Raw genomic sequence first — 21,477 nt, 5'->3', positions numbered from 1 at the left:
GCACCCATTCTTCGGGGTCGAGGCATTGCAGTGGGAGGGACTCTGTCTTGGAGGTGTAGGTGTCAGCACCGACGGAGCCATTGGCACCGCTGGATCGGGCAAGAGGTCGGAGAGCTGGAACTGACCACCGTAGCTTGCCGCTTCCCACCGTGGGAGCAGAGCCAGTGGCCTCTCTACGCCTATCCATACCCACCGTACCAGTGGTACCCCCCTCGGGAGTTTGCAGTCTGGGACCAGCGATCTGAGGTATCCCATATGTCAAGGCTTTCCCAGCATTCTAGGTGGCGTCCCTCGGCATCGATGTCCGTCCCACCCGAAGGACGCGGGGTGGAGGAAGTCTAGCCTAGGTCGTTGGTGTTGATCCTGTCACTCGTCAGAGAGTCAACGCCGGTGCTCTCGGAACATTCTTTGAGGAGAGAGTCTTCATTGTCGGACTCCGAGGTCGGTACCGACGATCCAGACAGGGCTTTGGAACCTTCACCAGTGTCTCATACCGCTGAGGATCTTCCCATTTCACCATCGGAAGATCTAAAGTCGTATGGGGACCTGGTGAAGAGGATGGCACTCTCCCTCTCTCTCCCGGTGACACAACCGCAACCCATTGTAGACGACGACGTATTCGACATCATGCAGCGGGATATGTCTACAGTGGTTGCCCTATCTGTTACGAAGGTCATCTTACAGGCGGTGAAGGAGCCCTGGGTGAAGCCTGCTTCTACACCTGTGTCATCAAGAAGGTTGGACCACATGTACCGCGTCCAAGAGGCCAGTGCTGAGTTTCTCTTCACGCATCCAAAGCCCAATTCGGTGGTCGTATCCTCCTCGTCAAAGGCCCGCAAGACGCACTCCTCTTCACCAGGCAAGGAGGGAAAGGAGCTGGACAATGTTGGGAGGAAGTTTTGCTCTGCTGGGGCGCTGGGAGTAAAGGTATCTAACTATGCTGCGTGCATGGCTAGATACCAACGCTCAGTGTGGGAACAACTTACCCCTTCTTGTCTTCCCTGAGTGAGGAGAAGAGATCTGCTGCAAAGAAGCTGCAGAAGGAAGGCTTTGCTGTAACCAAACAACAACTGGCTGCAGCAAAGCATATGGTGGACGTCTTAGCAAGAACCATCACTTCTGCTGTCTGCCTCTGCCGCCACTCCTGGCTCAGGTCAGCGGCCCTCCAGCAAGACACCAGGGCCTTCGTTGAAGATCTTCCCTTTGAGGGCAAAGGCCTCTTCAGCTCGACCACCGACAATGCACTCCAGGAAATGGATAAAAGCATAAAAACTTCCAGGAACCTGGGTGTCCCGGTGTCTTCCAGAGCTACGAAAACAAAACAGTGGAACAAACCTTGGTCAAAGAAGCCATATCAAAAGTTCTCCCTGGAACAGGAGTGGGGACCTCGCTCTGCCCAACCTGAGAGTAGATCCCCATACAGGGGGAACAATAGAAACCGCTATGCTTCTGCACAAACCACCGGCAAGTCCAAGGGCACTTGCCCTCAAAAGCAGGGCCTTGACTTTCTGGTAGCACGCGTTACCGTCCCCACTTCTTCGTCTATCCGCCTTCGCCCATTCCTGTCGGCCTGGGAGTCCATCTCTACGGACAGGTGGGCGCTTTCCATTGTCGCGGAAGGCTACAAAATAGATTTTGCTCAGATTCTGAACCAATCTGTGATAATCGCCACACCCCCTTCCCCACCTCTGCTGTCGGAGGTGAGCAACCTCCTACAGAAACACGCCATAGAATGGGTCCCAGTGGAGGCCAGGACGGGAAGCTTCTACTCTCGTTACTTCCTGGTTCCCAAGCGGGACGGGGATTTGAGACCAATCATGGACCTTCAGAATCTGAACAAGTTTATTCTGTACCAGAAGTTCAGAATGTCCACTCTGCGAACAATTCTGCCCCTCATCAACCAAGGGGACTGGATGGCAACGCTGGACCTCAAGGATGCCTACTTCCACGTCAGCATCCATCCTGCGTTCAGACGTTTCCTTCGGTTTGCAGTAGGTTCTCAACACTTCCAGTTCAAGGCCCTTCTGTTCAGCCTGTCCACTGCACCTCGGGTGTTCATGAAGATGATGAGCGTTGTGGCTGCCCACCTCCGGCTTCAAGGGATAGTCGTCTTTCCATACATCGACAATTGGCTCCTTGTGGCGGAGTCAAAGGAAAGTTTGTCAAACCACATTGCCACCACTCTTCGTCTTCTTCACACCTTGGGTCTGCAGGCCGATTTGGAGAAATCACACCTTACTTCATTACGGACAGTTCAGTTCATAGGGGCTTTGCTGGATACGAACCTTCATCGCGCTTTCTTGCCTCAGCAGAGAGCAATGGACATTATCAACCTTGTTGAACTTCTGCAGAGTCGAAAGTGGGGCACGGTGCAGCAGATGCAGCGGATGCTGGGGCTGATGGCGGTGACTACAAGCGTGCTGATCTTTGCGAAGCTGAGGATGAGAGGCCTACAACTTTGGTTTCTTTGTCAGTTTCGACTGTTAAGGGACTCACCTCGAAAGAGGTTTGTAATTCCACCTGTGACACTTCAAACCCTGCAGTGGTGGAAATCAAAGGACAACATTTCTCAGGGAGCTCTCTTCCACCTACCTGTACCAACAGTGACGATCACAACAGATGCGTCTTTATGGGGTTGGGGGGCCCACATGGACGCTCTGTGTGTGTGGGGCCCTTGGCCTTTAAAATTGACTCACTGCCATATAAATTACCTGGAACTGCCGGCAGTTCATTTTGCTCTTCTATCCTTCCGCCCCATGGTGGCGGGGAAGGTTGTTGCTCTGCTTACAGACAATACCACTGCCCTGTGTTACATCAAGAGACAGGGAGAGACAGTTTCTCGACAGCTCTGTGCGCTGGCACTGGAACTGTGGTTGGAGTGCCTGGACCATGACATCTTTGTGAAGGCTGCGCATCTCCCAGGGCAGCTCAACCTGCAAGCAGACTCCCTCAGCAGGGGTGCGGCTTCCCCGCACGAGTGGGAGATACAGTGGCGCTTCCTTCAACCCGTGTTTCAACTCTGGGGGTATCCTCAGGTGGACGTCTTTGCCATAGCCGAGAACCGGAAGTGTACTCTGTTCTGCTCCAGAGGGGGCTCGGATCCAGAGTCGTTGGGAGATGGTCTGCTGTTCCCGTGGGAAGGTCGGTTCCTATATCTGTTCCCACCTCTGCCACTATTGACAAGGGTGGTCAACAAGATTGCAAGAGAGAGACCATGCTGCATCCTGGTGACTCCGTGGTGGCCTCGGCAGAACTGGTTCCTGATCTTGCTCCAACTGGCGAAGGGGGTCTTCTACCAGTTTCTGGCAGAACCGGATCTTCTGTCAGCTCAGGATGGTCATGTATTCCATCACAACGTGCCCCACCTGAAGCTGACAGCGTGGTTCATCGACCCTGTGAGTTCTCCAGCAGAGTCCAACACGTTTTCCTGAATAGCAGGAAGCTGTCTACCCGTGCTTCTTATGATAGGAAGTGGTGGAAGTTTCTTCACTTTTTAGTTGATCCTACAGTTTCGCCCCAGAGGGTGGGACTGCCAGTTATTTTTTAGTTTTTGTTACCTCTGGTGGATGCTGGCCTTGTTTTTTCCTCCATTAAAGTTTATCTGGCGGCAATATCTGCATTCCATGAACCAGTAGAAGGGCATTCAGTTTTTGCACACCCTCATTCTAAGAGATTTTTGAATGGTTTGCTTAGGCTTCATCCTCCTTCGAGATCACCTCCACAGTTGTGGGATTTGACTCTAATGTTGGACAGGCTGACTCGGCGTCCTTTGGAGCCGATGGCCACGTGCTCATTACAGCTCCTATCTTGGAAGACTGCTTTTTTGGTAGCCACCACATCAGCACGCCGTGCAGGGGAGCTCATGGCTATGCATTGTGACTACCCATATTTAGCTTGTCAGGAGTCTGGAGTGTCCTTAGCTCCTGGTATTTCCTTTCTCCCCAAGGTGGTTTCTCAGTTCCACCTTAACTTAGAAGTTTGGTTGCCCACGTTTTATCCTACACCTTCCTTGGATGAGGAACGTAGGTTGCATGCTTTAGATGTTAAGCGTGCCTTATTGTTTTATTTGAGTCGCTCCAAGAGTTTTCGTAAGGACCAGCATCTTTTTGTTTCTTATGCTGCTCCTAAGTTGGGTTCCAGAATCTCGTCTCAGCGGCTTTCAAAATGGCTCACTGAGACTATGAAACTGTGTTATTTGTTGGTTAAGAAGCCGTTACCTGGGCCTATTTGCGGACACTCTACAAGAGCAATGGCGACATCGGTGGCGTTCCTGAAAGGCGTTTCCCTGACGGACATTTGCAAGGCTGCCGCCTGGTCCTCTCCGCATGCCTTTATGAAGCACTACACGCTGGACGTGCATGCTCAACAGAGGACTCATCTGGCAGCTGCGGTGCTGCAAGCTGTTTCTTTTGATTGACCGTCTTCCCGCCTCCAGGTGTGTCTTGCTTGCTAGTCTCCCATGAGTGTGAAGCACAGAGACCATGAAGAAGATAGACAGGTTGCTTACCTGTAACTGTAGATCTTCGAGTGGTCATCTGTGCATTCACACTACCTGCCCTCCTTCCCCACTGCTGACGGTCTCCCTCCAGTAGGGGCTTCCAGCGGTCAGGAAGGAACTGGCGGGATCCTCGCGCTGGCGAGCATGCGCACTGGGACGCCTGCGCATGCCCGTTGGTGCTGAGAGTGAAAAAATCCCGGGCTTTTTAGGTACCGATTTGGGGATCGGCGCAGGCGCTCTATCCCATGAGTGTGAATGCACAGATGACCGCTCTAAGATCTACAGTTACAGGTAAGCAACCTGTCTTTACAAGCAACAGAAGGACAGGAATGGGTAGATGTTGCAAGGAGATGCCAGTTTGAAATAATAATCAGTGAAAGTGAAATCAGTCTATTCAGAGTAGATCAGGACTGCTCCTAACTGTTGAAGGTGGGCAGAGTAAGATTAATATAAAATCAGATCTAAGCAAGGAAGGTGAAGTGTGTTCCTGAAAGGCGTATAAATAACTATAAGTATAAATAACTGGTATGGATGTACACTTGATACCTCTGATGAATAAGTTGAATCATGAAAGTAGATCCGGGTGGGCAGCCATGTTGGTCTGAAGCAGTAGAACAAAGTAGGAGTCCAGTAGCACCTTTAAGACCAACAAAGTTTTATTCAGAATATAAGTTTTCGTATGCATTTCCCACACAAATGCTATCCAGACCAAATGTTTTTTCAGGTTGTTAATTTCACTATTTTGCCTTTGGATTCTAACTTTATTCCACTTTGCATTCTAAACCACTGCCTGCCAACTATAAGTAGCTTTGCTCACTGTACCCCATTCGCATTGTCCAATGCAATATGCATGCATATGAAAGCTTACATTCTGAATAAAACTTCGTTGGTCTTAAAGGTGGTACTGGACTCATACTTTGAATAATGAAAGTTTATGTTTTAAGGTGCCACTGGAGTTATGTTTAATTTTTTTAAAGTGCGTAAATATTATTCAAACAATTATGAGTTGTAGCCATATTACTATATTGTCTGTGAAAATTTAATCAACAACAGGGTGCACACAGTTCATCATATTCTTGAGCAATTGAATAATCCCAGTGGGACTTTCATAGGAGATGTTCCCTCAAGAATGTTTTTCAAGCTTATAATTAGTGAAAGTAGGCTAAAATGTAAGGAAATGGGATGTGTTTTAATTTTGGTAAAACAGTTTAAATGAGGACTTTTCCCTTTTGTTTTTTGAAATAGCTATGCTTTGGAAGACAAGTGTTATTTTAAATTATCAAAGATTTCAGGTTTTCACGGCTGGTAACATCATTAGGGTTTGTAGAATCTTTTGGGCTCAAGTGCCGTGTAGAACATGGCACTTGAGCCCGAAAGATTCTACAAACCCTAATTATTTTAAATTGTTTGACATAACTCTTTGGTGGCTAACAGGTGGCAAGGGTACATTAGCCAGTGCCGGAGGAGTGGGTTGTGATGTAGTCAGACTTGCACATCTTCATGGCTCAGTGACTGTTGAAGTAAAATAGCGCTAAGGCAGATGTAGTATAGAATACATTAGTGGCAGTGTCTTGGACTGTGAGTTTGACTTTTGCACACTTGCCAAAACAGCCACCACAGGCAATATGTGTTGTCTTTTCCTTTTACCTTGTTAGAAATTTTTTTTTGCAAAATTTCTGCTTAGGCAGAAATGCCTGTCCTTATTTAAAACATTTTAATGCCAGCTTTCCACCAAATCAGGGCCCACAGGGTGGTGAACATAAAAACATTTAAACAATTTAAAATAAACTTAAAATGATACAATTCAATTAAACACACACAGCACCAGAAGGAGAAACAATGATTTGGGGTTATGCCAGATAATACAATTTAATTAAAAACAACCCAACACCCAGCACTAGAAGGAGGGACAGTTCTGCTATTGGGGTATGCCGGATAAAATGAAAAGATCTTCACCAAAAAACACTGATAGAGGAAGATGATTCTCCCTGGGCAGGAGGTTCCATGGTGCCACAATAGAGAAGACTCTTCCTTAGGTCACCACCTGAGTAGCCTCAGATGGCAGGACAACTGAAGCAGGGTCTCTGGGGATGTCCAGAAGTCATTAAAGTATCTTAATGTACAGGGCTTTAAAGGTCAGTAGGAGCACTTTGAATTTAGCCTGGAAGCAAAATGAAAGCCAGTGTAGGTGAAACAAGACTTGTTTATGACTTACTCTGGCCACAGCATTCTGTATTGACTGTGCTTCTGAACAGTCTTCAGGAGCAGCCCCATGTACAGTGAATTGCAGGAATGTAATCTAGATGTTACTGGGGCATGTACCACAGAGGTAAGATATTTTCTGCCCAGGGAGGGCTGCAGCCGGCTCACCAGTCAAAGCGGATGAAAGATGCCTCTTCCACTTGTTTATCCAATTCAAGGCCTGGGTCCAAAAACTTCCCAAGCTACAAACCTGCCTGTTTGAGCAGAGTGCAAACCCATCCAGAACAGGGAATAACTTATTTCTTAGGTCAGACCCCTCCTCCCACACGTATACATACCAGTAGCTCCTCCATTTTGTTGTGATTAAGTTTATTCACTTATAGCTATTCTATTAAGATAGTTGATTGGTTTCATAAAGTTCTAAAATTGAAAAAGGCTGCTTATTCTTGATTTGTGTACTGTGCTCTTGACAAGTTACTTGGATGTCTAAATATCCCATAATTAGGGAGGGAAAACCTTTATTTTCCTATTATCTCTCTCTTCCTCCCCTCCCCCATTTTGTGGTGTACATGTTACATGAATAGAATTCAGAAAAACTTAATCAGGCTTGCAGTAGTAAGGCTGACTTACAGTGCTAGTGATATGTTCCCTTATTGTCAAGCTAGGCACCCATGTTTCCTAAAACAGTTTGGCTATCTAAAAATTGGACACATTTTCCTCCAGGCTACTTAGATTTGGATGCCAGCAGTGATGTAAACCACATTGCCCCTAACAAGGTTAGCTCTGTGCTCATGCTTCTTTGGCAGCTCTGACTAAAAAACTGCACAATGTAGCCATTTTGTTCAACATGCTATTCTTGATATAGGGTGTGTTTTTCCTTTTGAAGCTCAGGCTAAGCAACAAATTCAAAGTATCTGATTCTGACATTAAATATGAACCATTGGAAAGTTGGCAGTGTCCTCCATCAGTGTTCGTATTTCTGATGTATACAAGAGTACAGGTAGAAAGTAGTTGGAGTTAGATATAAAGACTCCTGCTGGTGGGCAGCTGGTTCTGTTTCTAAATTGCTCTCAGCTGGTACATTGCAAAGCCCTCAGGGCCATTTCACATGAATAAATATGAGAACCAAGATATTAAACTCTGCAACTTTCAGATTGTTCTCCAGTTAGTCAAGCTGATCAAATAATTACACTTTGAATGCTGATTTTCCCATTGTGATGAGCCAATTAGTGTAGCCTCCAAACAAAAAAGGCACCACTTATTTCCTCTGTCACCCAGCCCAGAGTATTTGGGGCGGGGTAGGGGGGAATACAATCTTGCAAAGTCTCTAATGTCTCCTGAAATAAAAATGAGAAACAGTTAAGACCCACAAATAGCAATTCAGGTGGGGTCCTCAACTCTGCTTTGCTCCAATTTTGTGCTCTTTTTCACCCCAGTTTTTTACCAACTATCCACCATTGGTGCATAATCCAGCAGCACATTTCCTCATATTAGAAATTCAGTATGCCCCTATGTTGGCTACATGCCTGAGAAGTACAGAAGATGTGAGCATCCCCTTGAAACCTAAACTTGAGGTCCACGCATGCTAGCGAGCGGAATAAACCTTGAAGGCATTATTTTGGTATTTGTACATCCCTTCCTAATGGAGAGGTACAAGGACATCACTGGCTTCATCTTTTGACCTGTGGATACAAACGCCTCAGTTTGTAAATGGGCAGCAGACTGAAGCCTTCCTCCTTCCTTTCCAGTCTCTCCTTTTATCTTGCCTCAGCTGATAAGCATGTGTTCAGACTGTATGGTGGTGGAGAATAATCCCTTCCATCCCAAATTGCTGTTTTCATCTACCTAGTCCAAATTTTAGACTGGAATAATTGTGATGTTTGTCAATATTTGCTTGTTTTTCCTTAACACAGTACTTGCACACTGGCGCAAGAAGCTATACAGTACAAAGCTCCAGATGTTCCTGTACTTGTGCCGTAGTTCACAGTTGCACATGTATCATAGATTCTGTAATCTTATATAGTTGGTTTTAGACATGTGTATATAATATTGTCTTGACATAAGAGCCCCTAACAACTTCCAGTAGGGTTTACTTATCTCCTCAGTAAGTAAGATTAGATTTATAACAGCTCGATCAAGGGCTTTTCTGTGGTGTGGTCATAAGAGATGCTGCTTCTGTTTTTAATTGGAAGATGGTTGTTTGGGGCTCAAATTATGTCAAAGGAAGCTCTTCCAGTAACTGGAACAGTTGTAGAAAAGTCAAGTATCACTGATGGTATAGCATAGAATATTTACCTGGCTCTTCTTTTCTTGTAATTGGCCCAAAGCTTAAACGAGTAGAAACAGAAAGAAACCTAAAACAAAAGTTGGTGGCGGGCAGAATTTCCAGCAGTCATAAGAGTAAGAACAGCATAACAATTCACAAAGTGTTTTCTTCAAAAACTTGAATGTTTCACCTGTATTTTGGAAGCAGCAGAAATGTCTCAGTAGGAATGTAGTTGCCATTAATCTAATCTTACTGAGGAAATGGTAAGTGAATCCTGCTAAAAGCAGCCAGAGGCTCTTACAGGGTCATAATGGGAGAGCCAGTCTCAGGAAGTACACAGGCCAAAAGTGGTATAGGCCGTAAAAAAACTCAAACAGTACCCAATATAATACTGATAGCCAGTGTAGATGCTCCAGAGTCCCAGTAGCAGATGGTGCCACTTTCAAGCCATAAGTAATTGCAAAAAGGCATCGATAGATTTTTCCTCTGGCATTAAGTTTGGGTCCCAGAATGTCCCAAGGCTCTGAACTTCAAAAGTAGAGATGGTTGATAATGCCCAACTACAAAGCTATGGAAATATCACCTGAGCCCCTAAGGCCATTACAGTTGGCCGGCCAATGATCTTCTGACCATCCCTGACCCAAAGGATGTACGACTTGCCTCAACCAGGGCCAGGGCTTTTTCGGCCCTGGCCCCGACCTGGTGGAATCAGCTCCCTATGGAGATTTGGGCCCTTCTGGATTAGTTACCATTCCGGAGGGCCTACAAAACGGAGCTGTTCCACCAGGTCTATGGTTGAGGCAAGCGGACGTCTTCATACCATCTAACTGGCCTCCCAGCAATGACTGCCACTTCAGCTGAGGCCAATACTGTTGACATCTTAGGGCAACTTAAGGATGCCCATGATAATTACGCCCCATGTGCTCAAACCATCTATGCCATTTTAAATAATTAATTTTAATTTATTGGCTTAATTGTTTTAACTATTTTGATGTTTTATTGTTGATTTTACTGTTTTAGCTTGTTGGAATCTGCCCTGAGCCCTTAGGGGAAAGGACAGAATATAAATAAATAATCTCATGTAGGTACTGAATAGCATATGGGAGAGAACAGAACCATGAAATGCCCTACATGTCAGTTCCCAATTGTAAATGTAATTGTGGTCCACTGTAATTTCATCCAAAACTTAAACGAGTGGAAACCTAAAACAAAACTGGGTGGTGGGCAGAATTCCCTAATAGCCATAAAAGCACACCTGTAAATGGAGCTGCATGATGAAAACGCAACAGCTTTGGCTGGCACCAGCACATTTGAGGAGAACAGTCTTTTAGACCATCTTTAAACCCCTCAGTAGTTATTCAGCAGCTTATTTCTGAACTAATAAATAAATGGAACGAACCTTGAATCCCATTACAAGAGGAAGCTTTTTGACATTGCAGTTGCAATGGGACTAAATTTGTGTTTTTGTGTGTGTTATGTTATCCTGCTCCTTAGTTACAAAAAACAACATTTATGCCTGTTTTCCAGTAGTTGCAATGTGAAGCATTACCATATTGTGCCTTATGGTAAAATGGTGAGGGGGTATAAATGGTCTGTAGAATCTGGCATAATCTAGGGTAAGGTCTGTTTAGTAACAAGATTCTTCCTACCTTGTATAAATACTGGGCAACAACTCTTACAAAACTCTTAACATGAGTCATGCAGCAACTCAGAGTTTATAGGTTTGTTCCCATATTCAAAAATTTCTGAACCCTTCTCCGTATACCTTAAATCACTCCTTCAGCCCATGGGGTGGTACCTTTAGATGTGTCATGGAGCTCCATTATTGTGTCATGTGCCCCGATAAAGCTTTTGTCTGTTTGCTGCATTTTTAAAGTTCATTCTGCCAGTATGCATGAGTTGAGAGCAAGAGTGTCATGCTTCTTGTCTGTCACTGCACTTACACTGAAAGGAGCAGCAGGATGGTGAGACAGGGTCATTTGTTGATGGAAAGAATTCATCTGTATCTTTTTCACGTGGCTTGTTCCCCACTTTGGTACGCTCTCTGGCACTACCCTTAATTTCTTTACCTAGATCTATTGTCCACAGGCCAGAGGTTGAAACTCTGGCTCCTTGTCTTTCTGTCACGTGCTTGTAGTTCAGTGGGTCCCAGCTCTAGAGAGGTGAAAGATCACTGTCTTAATCCAGGTAGTTAAGCTTTCACAGGAGCTAAAGTCCAGAATTATAATCATAGGAAGTGGTGCTAGGGGGACATGCCTTTTCCTTAATTTGGACTTGCTCCATGTGCAGTCTTCAGCCCTGAGGCCCTTTCCCATCATAGGTTCATTTTTATATAAACTACTCATCCAGCTACACGAAGACCAGCGAGGCCAAGTCAGACACTGCAACGACCTCTCAGAGCCCTTCCCAATAGGCACAGGTGTAAAGCAAGGCTGCGTTCTCGCGCCAACTCTCTTTACTATCTTCTTTAGCATGATGCTTCAAAGAGCCGCAGTAGATCTAGATGATGACGATGGTGTATACATCCGCTATCGCACCGATGGCAGCCTGTTCAACCTGAGGCGACTAAAGGCACACTCCAAGACAATGGAAAAACTCATCCGAGAGCTACTGTTTGCTGATGATGCTGCACTCGTCTCCCACTAGGTATCAGCTCTGCAGCATATGACGTCCTGCTTTGCAGAGGCTGCCAAGCTATTCGGCCTAGAAGTTAGTCTGAAGAAGACAGAAGTTCTCCACCAGCCTGCACCCCAGGAAGATTATCACCCCCCCTGCATCACTGTGGGTGAATCAGTTCTGAAGACAGTCCAGCAGTTCAGCTACCTGGGGTGCATCATCTCCTCAGATGCCAAGATCGACAAGGAGATTGACAACAGGCTGGCAAAGGCAAACCGTGCATTTGGCCGACTGCACAAAAGAGTGTGGAGCAACAAGCATCTGAAAAAAGGCACAAAGATCAATGTTTACAAAGCGGTTGTGATGGCAACCCTCATCTACGGCTCCGAATCGTGGGTTTTATACCGTCATCACCTGCGACTCCTTGAGCGCTTTCATCAGCGCTGCCTTCGCACCATCCTCAACATCCACTGGAGTGACTTTGTGACCAACACTGAAGTCCTCAAGCGGGCGGAGGTTACCAGCATTGAGGCACTGCTGTTGAAGACGCAGCTGCGCTGGGCAGGGCATATTTCTAGGATGGAAAACCACCGCCTTCCCAAGATTGCCCTGTATGGCGAACTCTCCACCGGTCATCGAAATAGAGGGGCACCAAAGAAGAGGTACAAGGACTCCTTGAAGAAATCCCTTAGCACCTGTCACATCAACCATCACCAGTGGTCTGACCTAGCCTCAGATCGCAAAGCATGGAGGCACACCATCCACCAGGCTGTCTCTTCCTTTGAGAACGCACGCATAGCTGGTCTTGAGGACAAAAGGAGATTGAGGAAGAATCGCACTGCTACAGGACCAACCCTAAATCAGACTTTTCCCTGCAGCCGCTGTGGCCGGACCTGCCTGTCCCATATTGGTCCTGTCAGCCACCAGCGAGCCTGCAGCAAACGTGGACTATTGCACCCTTCTTAAATCTTCGTTCGCGAAGCCAAGCTGAGAGAGAGACTTTAATTTTCTGCACTGAGAATTCTGGTGAATTTTATTGACGCATGCATGAATGTAAAAATAAAGTTGAAAGAAGCAGAGGTTCTAGCAATTTCTTCATTTTGCCATTTTAATTATCCTTTCTTGAAGATTCATGTGGCAAATAAGACCAAGCAAGTCCTTGGAGTTTCAGCTGAAGAGCGGCTTATTTCTGTCACAGATACAGGATCCCATGCCATGTTCCCTCAAGTGGCATGAGGGACAAACCGCCCCAACAAATCTCTCGCCCGGCATAGGGTCTGACCTGGAGAAGTGGTCTGGCACACCACTCCTTCTCAGCATCTGGCCACTGCACAACTGGCCAGGACCCCTCCTTGCCTTCCTGGTAGCCGGCTCTTGTCTGCAACTCAGGAGCCCTTAAATCCTCTCCAGTCCCACCTGGAAAAGGGCTGGGCTTCAAACAGTCTTGACCTCTTGTTGACCCTATAACTGCTGCAGTTGCTTCTGAAGCCTCCTCAGTCACACCTGGCAAAGGATTTTGCTCCAAGCAGCCCTGACTCTTGGGTGAACTCTCACAATTCAATTTACTTATTTGTGTAATTTATATGTAACACATGTTTTGTGGACAAATGCACTCAAAGCGTCTGGTAAGACTCAAGAAATTATTATTATTATTGGGAGGGGTAATCACTGTAAAATCCGGCACCATATAAAACTAGACCAGCTAAAACTGTGGGATGACAAGAAGCTCTTCTAAAAGTACTTCTGGAATAGATATTTCTAAACGACTTCAGAAAGTCAGTAATAAAGAGGCTTGGTGAAGCTGTTGGGAATTGTTCTTCAGTTTATGGGTAAGGTGTAAGGAAGGCTTTTGCATGACTCCCTGCTAAAACACCTGTGATACTACATGTTTCACAAACAGAGCCTATTACTCAGAGCTTTGCAGCATGGGAAGGAACATATGGCGAAGGCATTCGTTTAGGTACTTTGGACATAAGAGTGTCAAAGCCAACTCTTTAATTTAGCCTGGATACAGACTGAAAGCCTATTGATAGTTTTGTTTTAATGGTGCTGATTGCAGCAAGGTTACCTTCCCACTTCCTACTCTGAGTACTCCTTTCTGAACCAGTTGCAGTTTGTCTTCAAATGCAACTTCACATAGGATGATGTGTTATAGTAGCCCAGAGTGGATGTTACCAAACGGCAGGTCAGAGTTATGGAGTCATGGTCAGCTTTCTCTAGGAATGTGTATAGCTGGCAATACCAGCCTCATCTGGTAAAAAGCGTGTCTTACCACTTGTCGCCAACTTATTCAGGGACAGAGAATAGTCTAGGATCGCTGTCAGGCTGCAATTCCACACTCTCAGTGGGAATACAATTCCATCTAGAGCAAGGTGGACACCTGTTCCCTTGTCAACTTTACACCCGGTCCACAGTATTTGCATTGTATCTGGATTACATTTCAGTTTGTACACCTTCACCATATCCATTACTGCCTCTAAACACTAATTTAGCGGCTCTCTGGAATTAGATAGAGATCTGAGTATTACTTGCTTATTACTGACAATACTGTCTGAATCTCCAGATGATTTCTCCTGGTGGGTTCATGCTGACTTTGAACAGTATATGGGGGGGGGGGCAAGGTGGAGACTAGTGGAATCCTATAGGCCAAGGAGTGGAGCATGGAACCAGTGCCCTTCAGTACAACATCTGAAATCTGCCTTCCAGGAAGAACCAGATGTACAATAAAACAGTATCTCCAAGGCCTGTCCCTGCCAGGTAGCCCAGATGGATAACATGATAGATGGTTGTGGTAGTAAAAGCCATTAAGAGAACTAACAGAGATGCACTTCCATGTCAGTAGTCTAGTATAGATCATCAATGCAACCAAGGGAGTTTCAGTGCTGTCTCCAAGGTGGAAGATGGAATGAAAAGGGTCTAAATAGTTGGTCTTAAATGGAAATACTGAGTTGAGAAGGCACCGCTGTTTCAGAACTATTATTGATTGGAAATTTTTCAGGGCTTATGTCCAAAAACAATGCAGTTGTAGGAACACTTTCTTGGGATTAAACCCCATTGAATAGACTAGAGTAGGATTCTTAAGTAGATATGCCTAGGATTGCTCTCTTGGGTACAGATCAGCATGAATGGGGCTTGCTTTCCAGTATGGCCCTAACTTCTCACTAGGGTTACCCTGACTGCATTCATTTATACTTTTTCCACTGGGGGGGACTTAAAAACAACTGGCATCATTCTCCTCTCCATTTTATCCTCACATCAACTCTTTGAGGTAGAACAGACTGAGAGCATGCGACTGGCCAAAAGTCACTCACTGAGCTTCCTTGGCACAATGGGGATTTAAACCTGGGTTTCCCAAATACTAGTTCAATGCGCTTACCAATGTACAATATCTCATAGAAGCTGGTGCTTTTAATTTTGCACTTAATTGTATCCCCAGTTTGAGCATAGATGAATATTAAGTGTCTGAGAGATTGGTAGAACATGCAGTAAATAAGCCAGCTGCCTTATTTCCTTCAGTTTTTTCAAGAACCAAAGGGATAGAGTCTACTGTAGAGGAGAGGATGTGTAGCAGTGATTGTCTCTGTCATGTGTGTGGCCTTCCAGTTCCAGAGGCTATTATCGGATCAATGGAGCTGCCAGTTGAACCAGCTGGAGGGTAACCCCAAACTGTCAGACTGCTGCTTGGTTCTATCCTTTCTGTGGATGTGGGCCACTTCTGACTAGCCCCCAGCTCTCTAGAAACTGTTTGCTAGCACTAGTCTGAATGCACCAGGAAGTCATTTGTCCATAACGCTAAGAGTCATAGTGAACTCCCAGGTCACCAATTTTGTGGCCAGTAGAGAACATCATATCAAGATGATATCCTGCTGTAGGTGTAGGACTTGATGCTGAGTAAGGTCCGTAGTAATCAAGGCAGCCATGAATTTCAGAGTTGTTCTGGCAGCACTGCCTCTGCACAGCTGTTAAAGTTCCTCAGTCCCACTAGCCTGAGGACCTCCAGTATCAATCCTGAAACCAGCTTAGGAAGGGAAACCAACAAGATGAGCAGTATTATTAAAAACATGAATCTGTTTTATGAACCCAGCACCAGGAATAAACAGTTAAAATTTAGTGATTGATTAGAAGGGTAGCTAGCTCATGGTGGAAACGGATGGTTTGCCATCTGCCCTGCAACCCTGGACTTCCTTGGTGATGTTCCATCCCTGGCTTTCACAAGGCCCGACCTTGCTCAGCTTTTGAGATCTGCCAAGATCAGACTAACTATCTAGGTCAAGGGAAGGGGGGGGGGTCTAGTTAGGAAGCTGCAACTAGATGCAGACTCGAGCACTATTCCTCCTTCCCCATGCACACATCCCTGGGTTGATTGGGAAAGTGGAAAAGAGGTTTTAGCTAAAGTGTGAATTTGTCAGATCATTTAACAAGGTCTTCAGAAGTTGCTTAAAATAATGATGTGAGAATGGGGAAAATAGAACGGAATCATTCTGTTCATCCATCCATTGTAGTAAAAACAAAACTTTTTTTAAAGGGAAAGAGAATGAATCCCATGTTGGCTGATCAAAAAGCTGATTGTGAGTAGAAGAATGGATGAATTGATCCTGTTTTATTTGTGCATAAAAGTTGTGCATAAAAACAGACTGCTTCTGGAGCCTCTCCCAGGTACAGAATCAATGTGGCTTTTCACACTGAACGTCTCCATTGAGAGACCCAAGATTTTAAAAGGCTCCACCTGACTCAGATTAAAAGGGAAATATAATTTGTGTAGAATACTGAAGAATACTGCAGTTGATTTACATACATACTGTTATGATTATGCCAGTTTTAAAATTGTTTAAGTTAAACCAGTGGAATTTGTTATGTGTTCATAACACTCAATTTTAATTTCTCCTAACTATAGAATCAACTTCACACCTTCAATGATGTATGTAATAATGAATCATTGGTTTCAGACACAGAAACGTAAGTAGGGTTATTACTTCTAGTATTTTTCTATTACATGACCAAATATTGAATGTAACATTAGGTTGGAGCCTTCTCATACAAAACCCCATTCCAGTGTTATATCCAGAGTTACATAAAACTGAAGTGAAACAAGGGGATAGGACAGGTATCATCCCACTTCTCCATTGAAAGCAGACTCGTTTACATTACTGCATGTTCATGTGAATAGCACTTCTGAAGTTTTGAAGTTCAGCATTGCCTGTCAGTTGAATCAGAATTCTGGAAAGATTTTGCTATTCTAATTGTCAACTTTGCACTGTAATTTCCAGAGGAATAGTTAAGTATGTCTATTGCTACCAAAGCAACAGTCACTTGCTAACAAATTTATTGTTGCATGAAATGACCAAGAAACTGTGACTAGGCACAAAAAAATATAGAAAAATGGACCTAACAATATGTTATTGTTATATTCAAAACTAACAAATATGCAAAATTATGAACATGATCACATTAACAAGGAGATTGGTATTTTCAGTCCATATACAAAATATATATTTGGCTGAATACATTGCTTGAATCCAGATGCCAGGGCATTTTTTTGAGCCGGATCGCCATTCTGGCTGGCCCGGGTAGCGTTCCGGCTCACTTCCCAGATGGCTGGCAGGGCTCAGGGGGCAGAACAGCATTTGTTGGGCAGAGTCCTGATGTAGCATGTGCCAGCAGGACTCCAGGGGCCCAGCCGTGCCTGCGCCGGGGCCTCCCAGTGTCGCAGGCAGAGTTGCAGAAGCCCAGCCGTACCTTCATGGGGGCCTCCTGACATCGCGCATGCTGGTGGGACTCTGGAGGCCCAGCCACGCCTTCGTGGGGGCCTTCCGACATCGTGCATGCCAGTGGGACTCTGGAGGCCCAATCACGCCTTCGTGGGGGCCTCCCAATGTCATGTGTGCCAGCGGAGTTCCGGAGGCCCAGCTGCGCCTTCGCGGGGGACTCCCGACGTCGCGTATGCCGGTGGAGTTCTGTAGGCCCCGCTGTGCCTTTGCGGGAGCGTCCCGACGTCGCGTGTGCCAGCGGTGTTCTGGAGGCCCAGCCTGTCAAGCAAGGTAAAATTCCAATGGTAATTAATTGTTTTAGGGTCCTCCATAAAGCTGGCTGGTGAAACATCATGGAGGACCTAAGTACTTTGGCTCTGTTATTCTTTCCCCCTCCCTCTTCTTGCTTTATTGCTTGTGAAGTACGGTAGTGAGAACTAGTAAGAGAAAGAATAATCAACATCTTCCCATACATTCCTGCCTGGGAGTGTGAGACATCTGGGGAAAGCAAGGACAAGACACTGATAACATTGTGAGAATGTAGACATTTATGATAGTTTATGTGTTAGAGAGCATTCCTCGCCCCCTCCTTTGTGAATCCTTTGAAGTATGTCTTAAAAGAATTGTATCAATGTATTTCTAGTATCACTCTCAAGGACCTGTACCAGGAGAGCATATCGGTCTATCAATAAACGTAGTTTTGTATCCATTTGACTCGTTCTTTGAAACTGCATGCTTGACACAGCCGTGTTTTCGTGGGGGCCTCCCAACGTCACGCACACCAGCGGGACTCCAGAGGCCCAGCTGCACCTTTGCAGGGGCCTTCCATCAACGCGCGTGCTGGCAGGATTCCACAGGGCTTCCTGAGAGTCAGCAGTTTTACAGTTAGTTGCTCCCATCTCCATTCTCTCTCTCTCTCTCTCTTTCCCCCCTTTCATTCATTCCTTTTTCCTTTTTTGTCAGTCTTTCTTTTCTCTGTCTGTTTGCTTTATTTTCCACTCTCCCATTCTTTCTTTCTGTCAGTCTTTCTGTCAATATTTCTTTTTCCCTGTTTGCTTTCTTTCTTTCTTTCTTTCTTTCTTTCTTTCTTTCTTTCTTTCTTTCTTTCTTTCTTTCTTTCTTTCTTTCTTTCTTTCTTTCTTTCTTTCTTTCTTTCTTTCTTTCTTTCTTTCTTTCTTTCTTTCTTTCTTTCCTACCTACCTACCTACACCATGCTGCCTCTTGTGATAGGGTAGTGTGCCCTAATTTGATTTTTTTTTTCTGGAATGGCTATATATATATGGCTATATATTTCTGGACTTTTTCCAGTGCTAGAATATCTTTTTTGAGATGTGGTAACCAGAATTGTATTGTCACCACACCTCAAAAAAGATATTCTAGCAGTTTTGGTGATGTCAGAGGTGTGGCCTAGTATGCAAATGATGGTGATGTCAGATGTGTGGCTTCAGATACTAATGAATTCCTGCTGGGGTTTTTCTACAAAAAAAATGTGTCAGATGCTATGTCCAGGGACTGGTAGTTTGATATTTCTGAATAGACTTTGGACTAACTGCCTACATTTGTTCGAGCCCTCTGAGACTTTGAAGATTTTCTGGGTACATTTGGTATATGGACTGAAGATGGTCTGAGGACTGGGTGATTTTTTCATCAGAGCACTTTGTGCACACTATACCAATCTTGTTAATGTGATTATGTTCGTAAGTTTGCATATGAGCCTGCTTTGGCGGGGAGGGCGGGATATAAATTAAATATTATTATTATATTTGTTAGTTTTAAATATAATAATGATGACATATTGTTAGGTTCATTTTTCTATGTCTTTTTTGTGCCTTGCCACATTTTCTTGGACATTTCATGCAACAACTTTGTGGCATAGGTTGTTCATAGTTGAGAAGATTGGGTTGGGTGTGAGCAAAAGGGAAAAATGTTCAATTTAGGGGTTCCTGACTGAGAGGAACAGGACTCCCAATCCCCCTTCCTGCCAGTTGTGTGGCCTCAAGGTCCTCTGCCAACCCAGCACCTGGTTAACACAGAGATCACAGTCCTTCTTTGGGAGACCCCTGGAGGATTGGCACCCTTGCCAACTGTATGCCTTCCCTGGACTCCCCTCGAACAGTAGTGTGGTCTAAGACAGTTGGGGAATCTATGTGGTACAGAGGGACTACCTTTTTAACAGACCAAATGCTTATTTAAAATTTATAACTATATACAGGCATTTTTAAATACAGAGAGGACAGAAGTGATAAATGAAAGTAGGGATAAACGTACCTTCTTTCCCTAATATATAACTTGCCCTGATCATACCTTCCAGAACCGACTCACCCGTCTCCAAGACTCAAATCAAACTGACTATCAGCTTCACCTGACATCTTTTAACTGCCCATTTCCTTCCAAAAACCTCTAATATAAAACCCAGTTCCCGCTCAGGAACTGGCTTTCCCTGCAGCCTTCTGGGAGACCAACCTGAAAGACTTCCTGTCTCTCTAGGTGGCCTCCTCAGAAGTGCTGCTTCCAGACAGGAGGGGAGGGGGAAGGAGGAATAGACTAGGCCAAAGCCTTGCCTAGAGTTTGAGAGACTCCTCCAACCACTCTAGGGTTGCAAATCCCCAGGTGGGAGCAGGGGATCTCCCGGTTTGGAGGCCCTCTCCCTGCTTCAGGGTCGTCAGAAAGCCAGGGGAGGGGAGGGAAATGTCTGCTGGGAACTCTATTATTCCCTATGGAGATTTATTCCCATAGAAAATCATGGAGAATTGATCTGCGGGTATCTGGGGCTCTGAGGGGGCTGTTTTGGGGGGTAGAGGCACCAAATTTTCAGTATAGCATCTAGTGCCTCTCCCCAAAATACCCCCCAAGTTTCAAAAAGATTGGACCAGGGGGTCCAATTCTATGAGCCCCAAAAGAAGGTGCCCCTATCCTTCATTATTTCCTATGGAAGGAAGGAATTGAAATGGTGTGCCGTCCCTTTAAATGTGGTGGCCAGAACTCCCTTTGGAGTTCAATTATGCTTGTCACAGTCTTGACCTTGGCTCCACCCCTAATGTCTTCTGGCTCCACCCCCAAAGTCCCAGATATTTCTTGAATTGGACTTGGAACCCTAAACCACTCCCAGACAAACATAGGCCCAAAATGGTGTTTCTCCACACGTGTAAACACAAAATCTGAGCAAAGGAATAAGCTATTCTATTGGAGTGTATGTGGACTAGCACCATAATGATAAAGAAAAGAATGATGAAAAGTTCACTTTTTGCTTGAGGGTGCCTGCTGACCGAGAATTACCTTTGTGCATCTGTTGAAAGTGGGCTGTTCACAATAAATGTTAGTCTTCAGCACTGCAAGATTGTTTTTATTATCTATGATGAGCACATGAAGGGACCATCAGACCATTCATATCTGAGGTAGTGTTGTCTATTGTGACTGGTAGCAGCTCTCCAAGTTCTCAGGAAGATATCTTTCAGATCACTTATTACCTGATCGTTTCAACAGAGATGCTGAGAACTGGACATGGGATCTTCTCCATGGAAAGCAGATGCTCTGTGACTGAGCCACAACACCACCTTTTAAATTATAATTTTATGGGTTTTGTGAAATAAGCTGAAGTGTCTATTGCAGGCTAAGATGAAATTGTGTAATTATCTGATACCTCTGAATAGGGGAGGGTTGATGGCTCAGTGGTAGAGCATCTGCTTGGTAAGCAGAAGGTCCCAGGTTCAATCCCCGGCATCTCTAACTAAAAAGGGTCCAGGCAAATAGGCATGAAAAACCTCAGCTTGATACCCTGGAGAGCCACTGCCAGTCTGAGTAGACAATACTGACTTTGATGGACTGAGGGTCTGATTCAGTATAAGGCAGCTTCATATGTTCATAATAACGGATTATTATTATTATTAATTTGTGTATAGTTACTATATTGTTGTTGTAACCTCTTGTGTTTATTTAGGGGATTTTTTATAAAGTACTCAAAGGATTCCTTGATCAAAACTAGTAAAGATATAGTATAGAAAAGAAATTATAAAACCATATATTTCAGAAAGCTGTAGCCCTTATATGTGATTAAAAGCACATATTAAACTTGTATAAAAATATTAGTGTAGGCAACTCATGAGTAGGGATTTTTTCTAAAATTAGGGTGCTAATTTTATTAAAGACCT

At 44.9% G+C, this 21,477-nt stretch overlaps 1 protein-coding gene across 1 annotated transcript in view; it reads left to right on the top strand.

Moving 5' to 3' along the window:
- Positions 1 to 21,477, top strand: part of USP34 (ubiquitin specific peptidase 34) — a 169,166-nt gene that overhangs the window by 41,473 nt on the left and 106,216 nt on the right. Inside the window, exon 8 of the mRNA XM_060249781.1 lies at positions 16,477 to 16,538. Within this exon, the coding sequence (XP_060105764.1) occupies positions 16,477 to 16,538 (62 nt within the window). The remainder of the gene's footprint in view (positions 1 to 16,476; positions 16,539 to 21,477) is intronic.

Source organism: Heteronotia binoei, chromosome 1 (assembly GCF_032191835.1).
Source record: "Heteronotia binoei isolate CCM8104 ecotype False Entrance Well chromosome 1, APGP_CSIRO_Hbin_v1, whole genome shotgun sequence".
Taxonomy (NCBI): Eukaryota; Metazoa; Chordata; class Lepidosauria; order Squamata; family Gekkonidae; genus Heteronotia; species Heteronotia binoei.
This window is presented reverse-complemented; position numbering and strand designations above follow the sequence as displayed.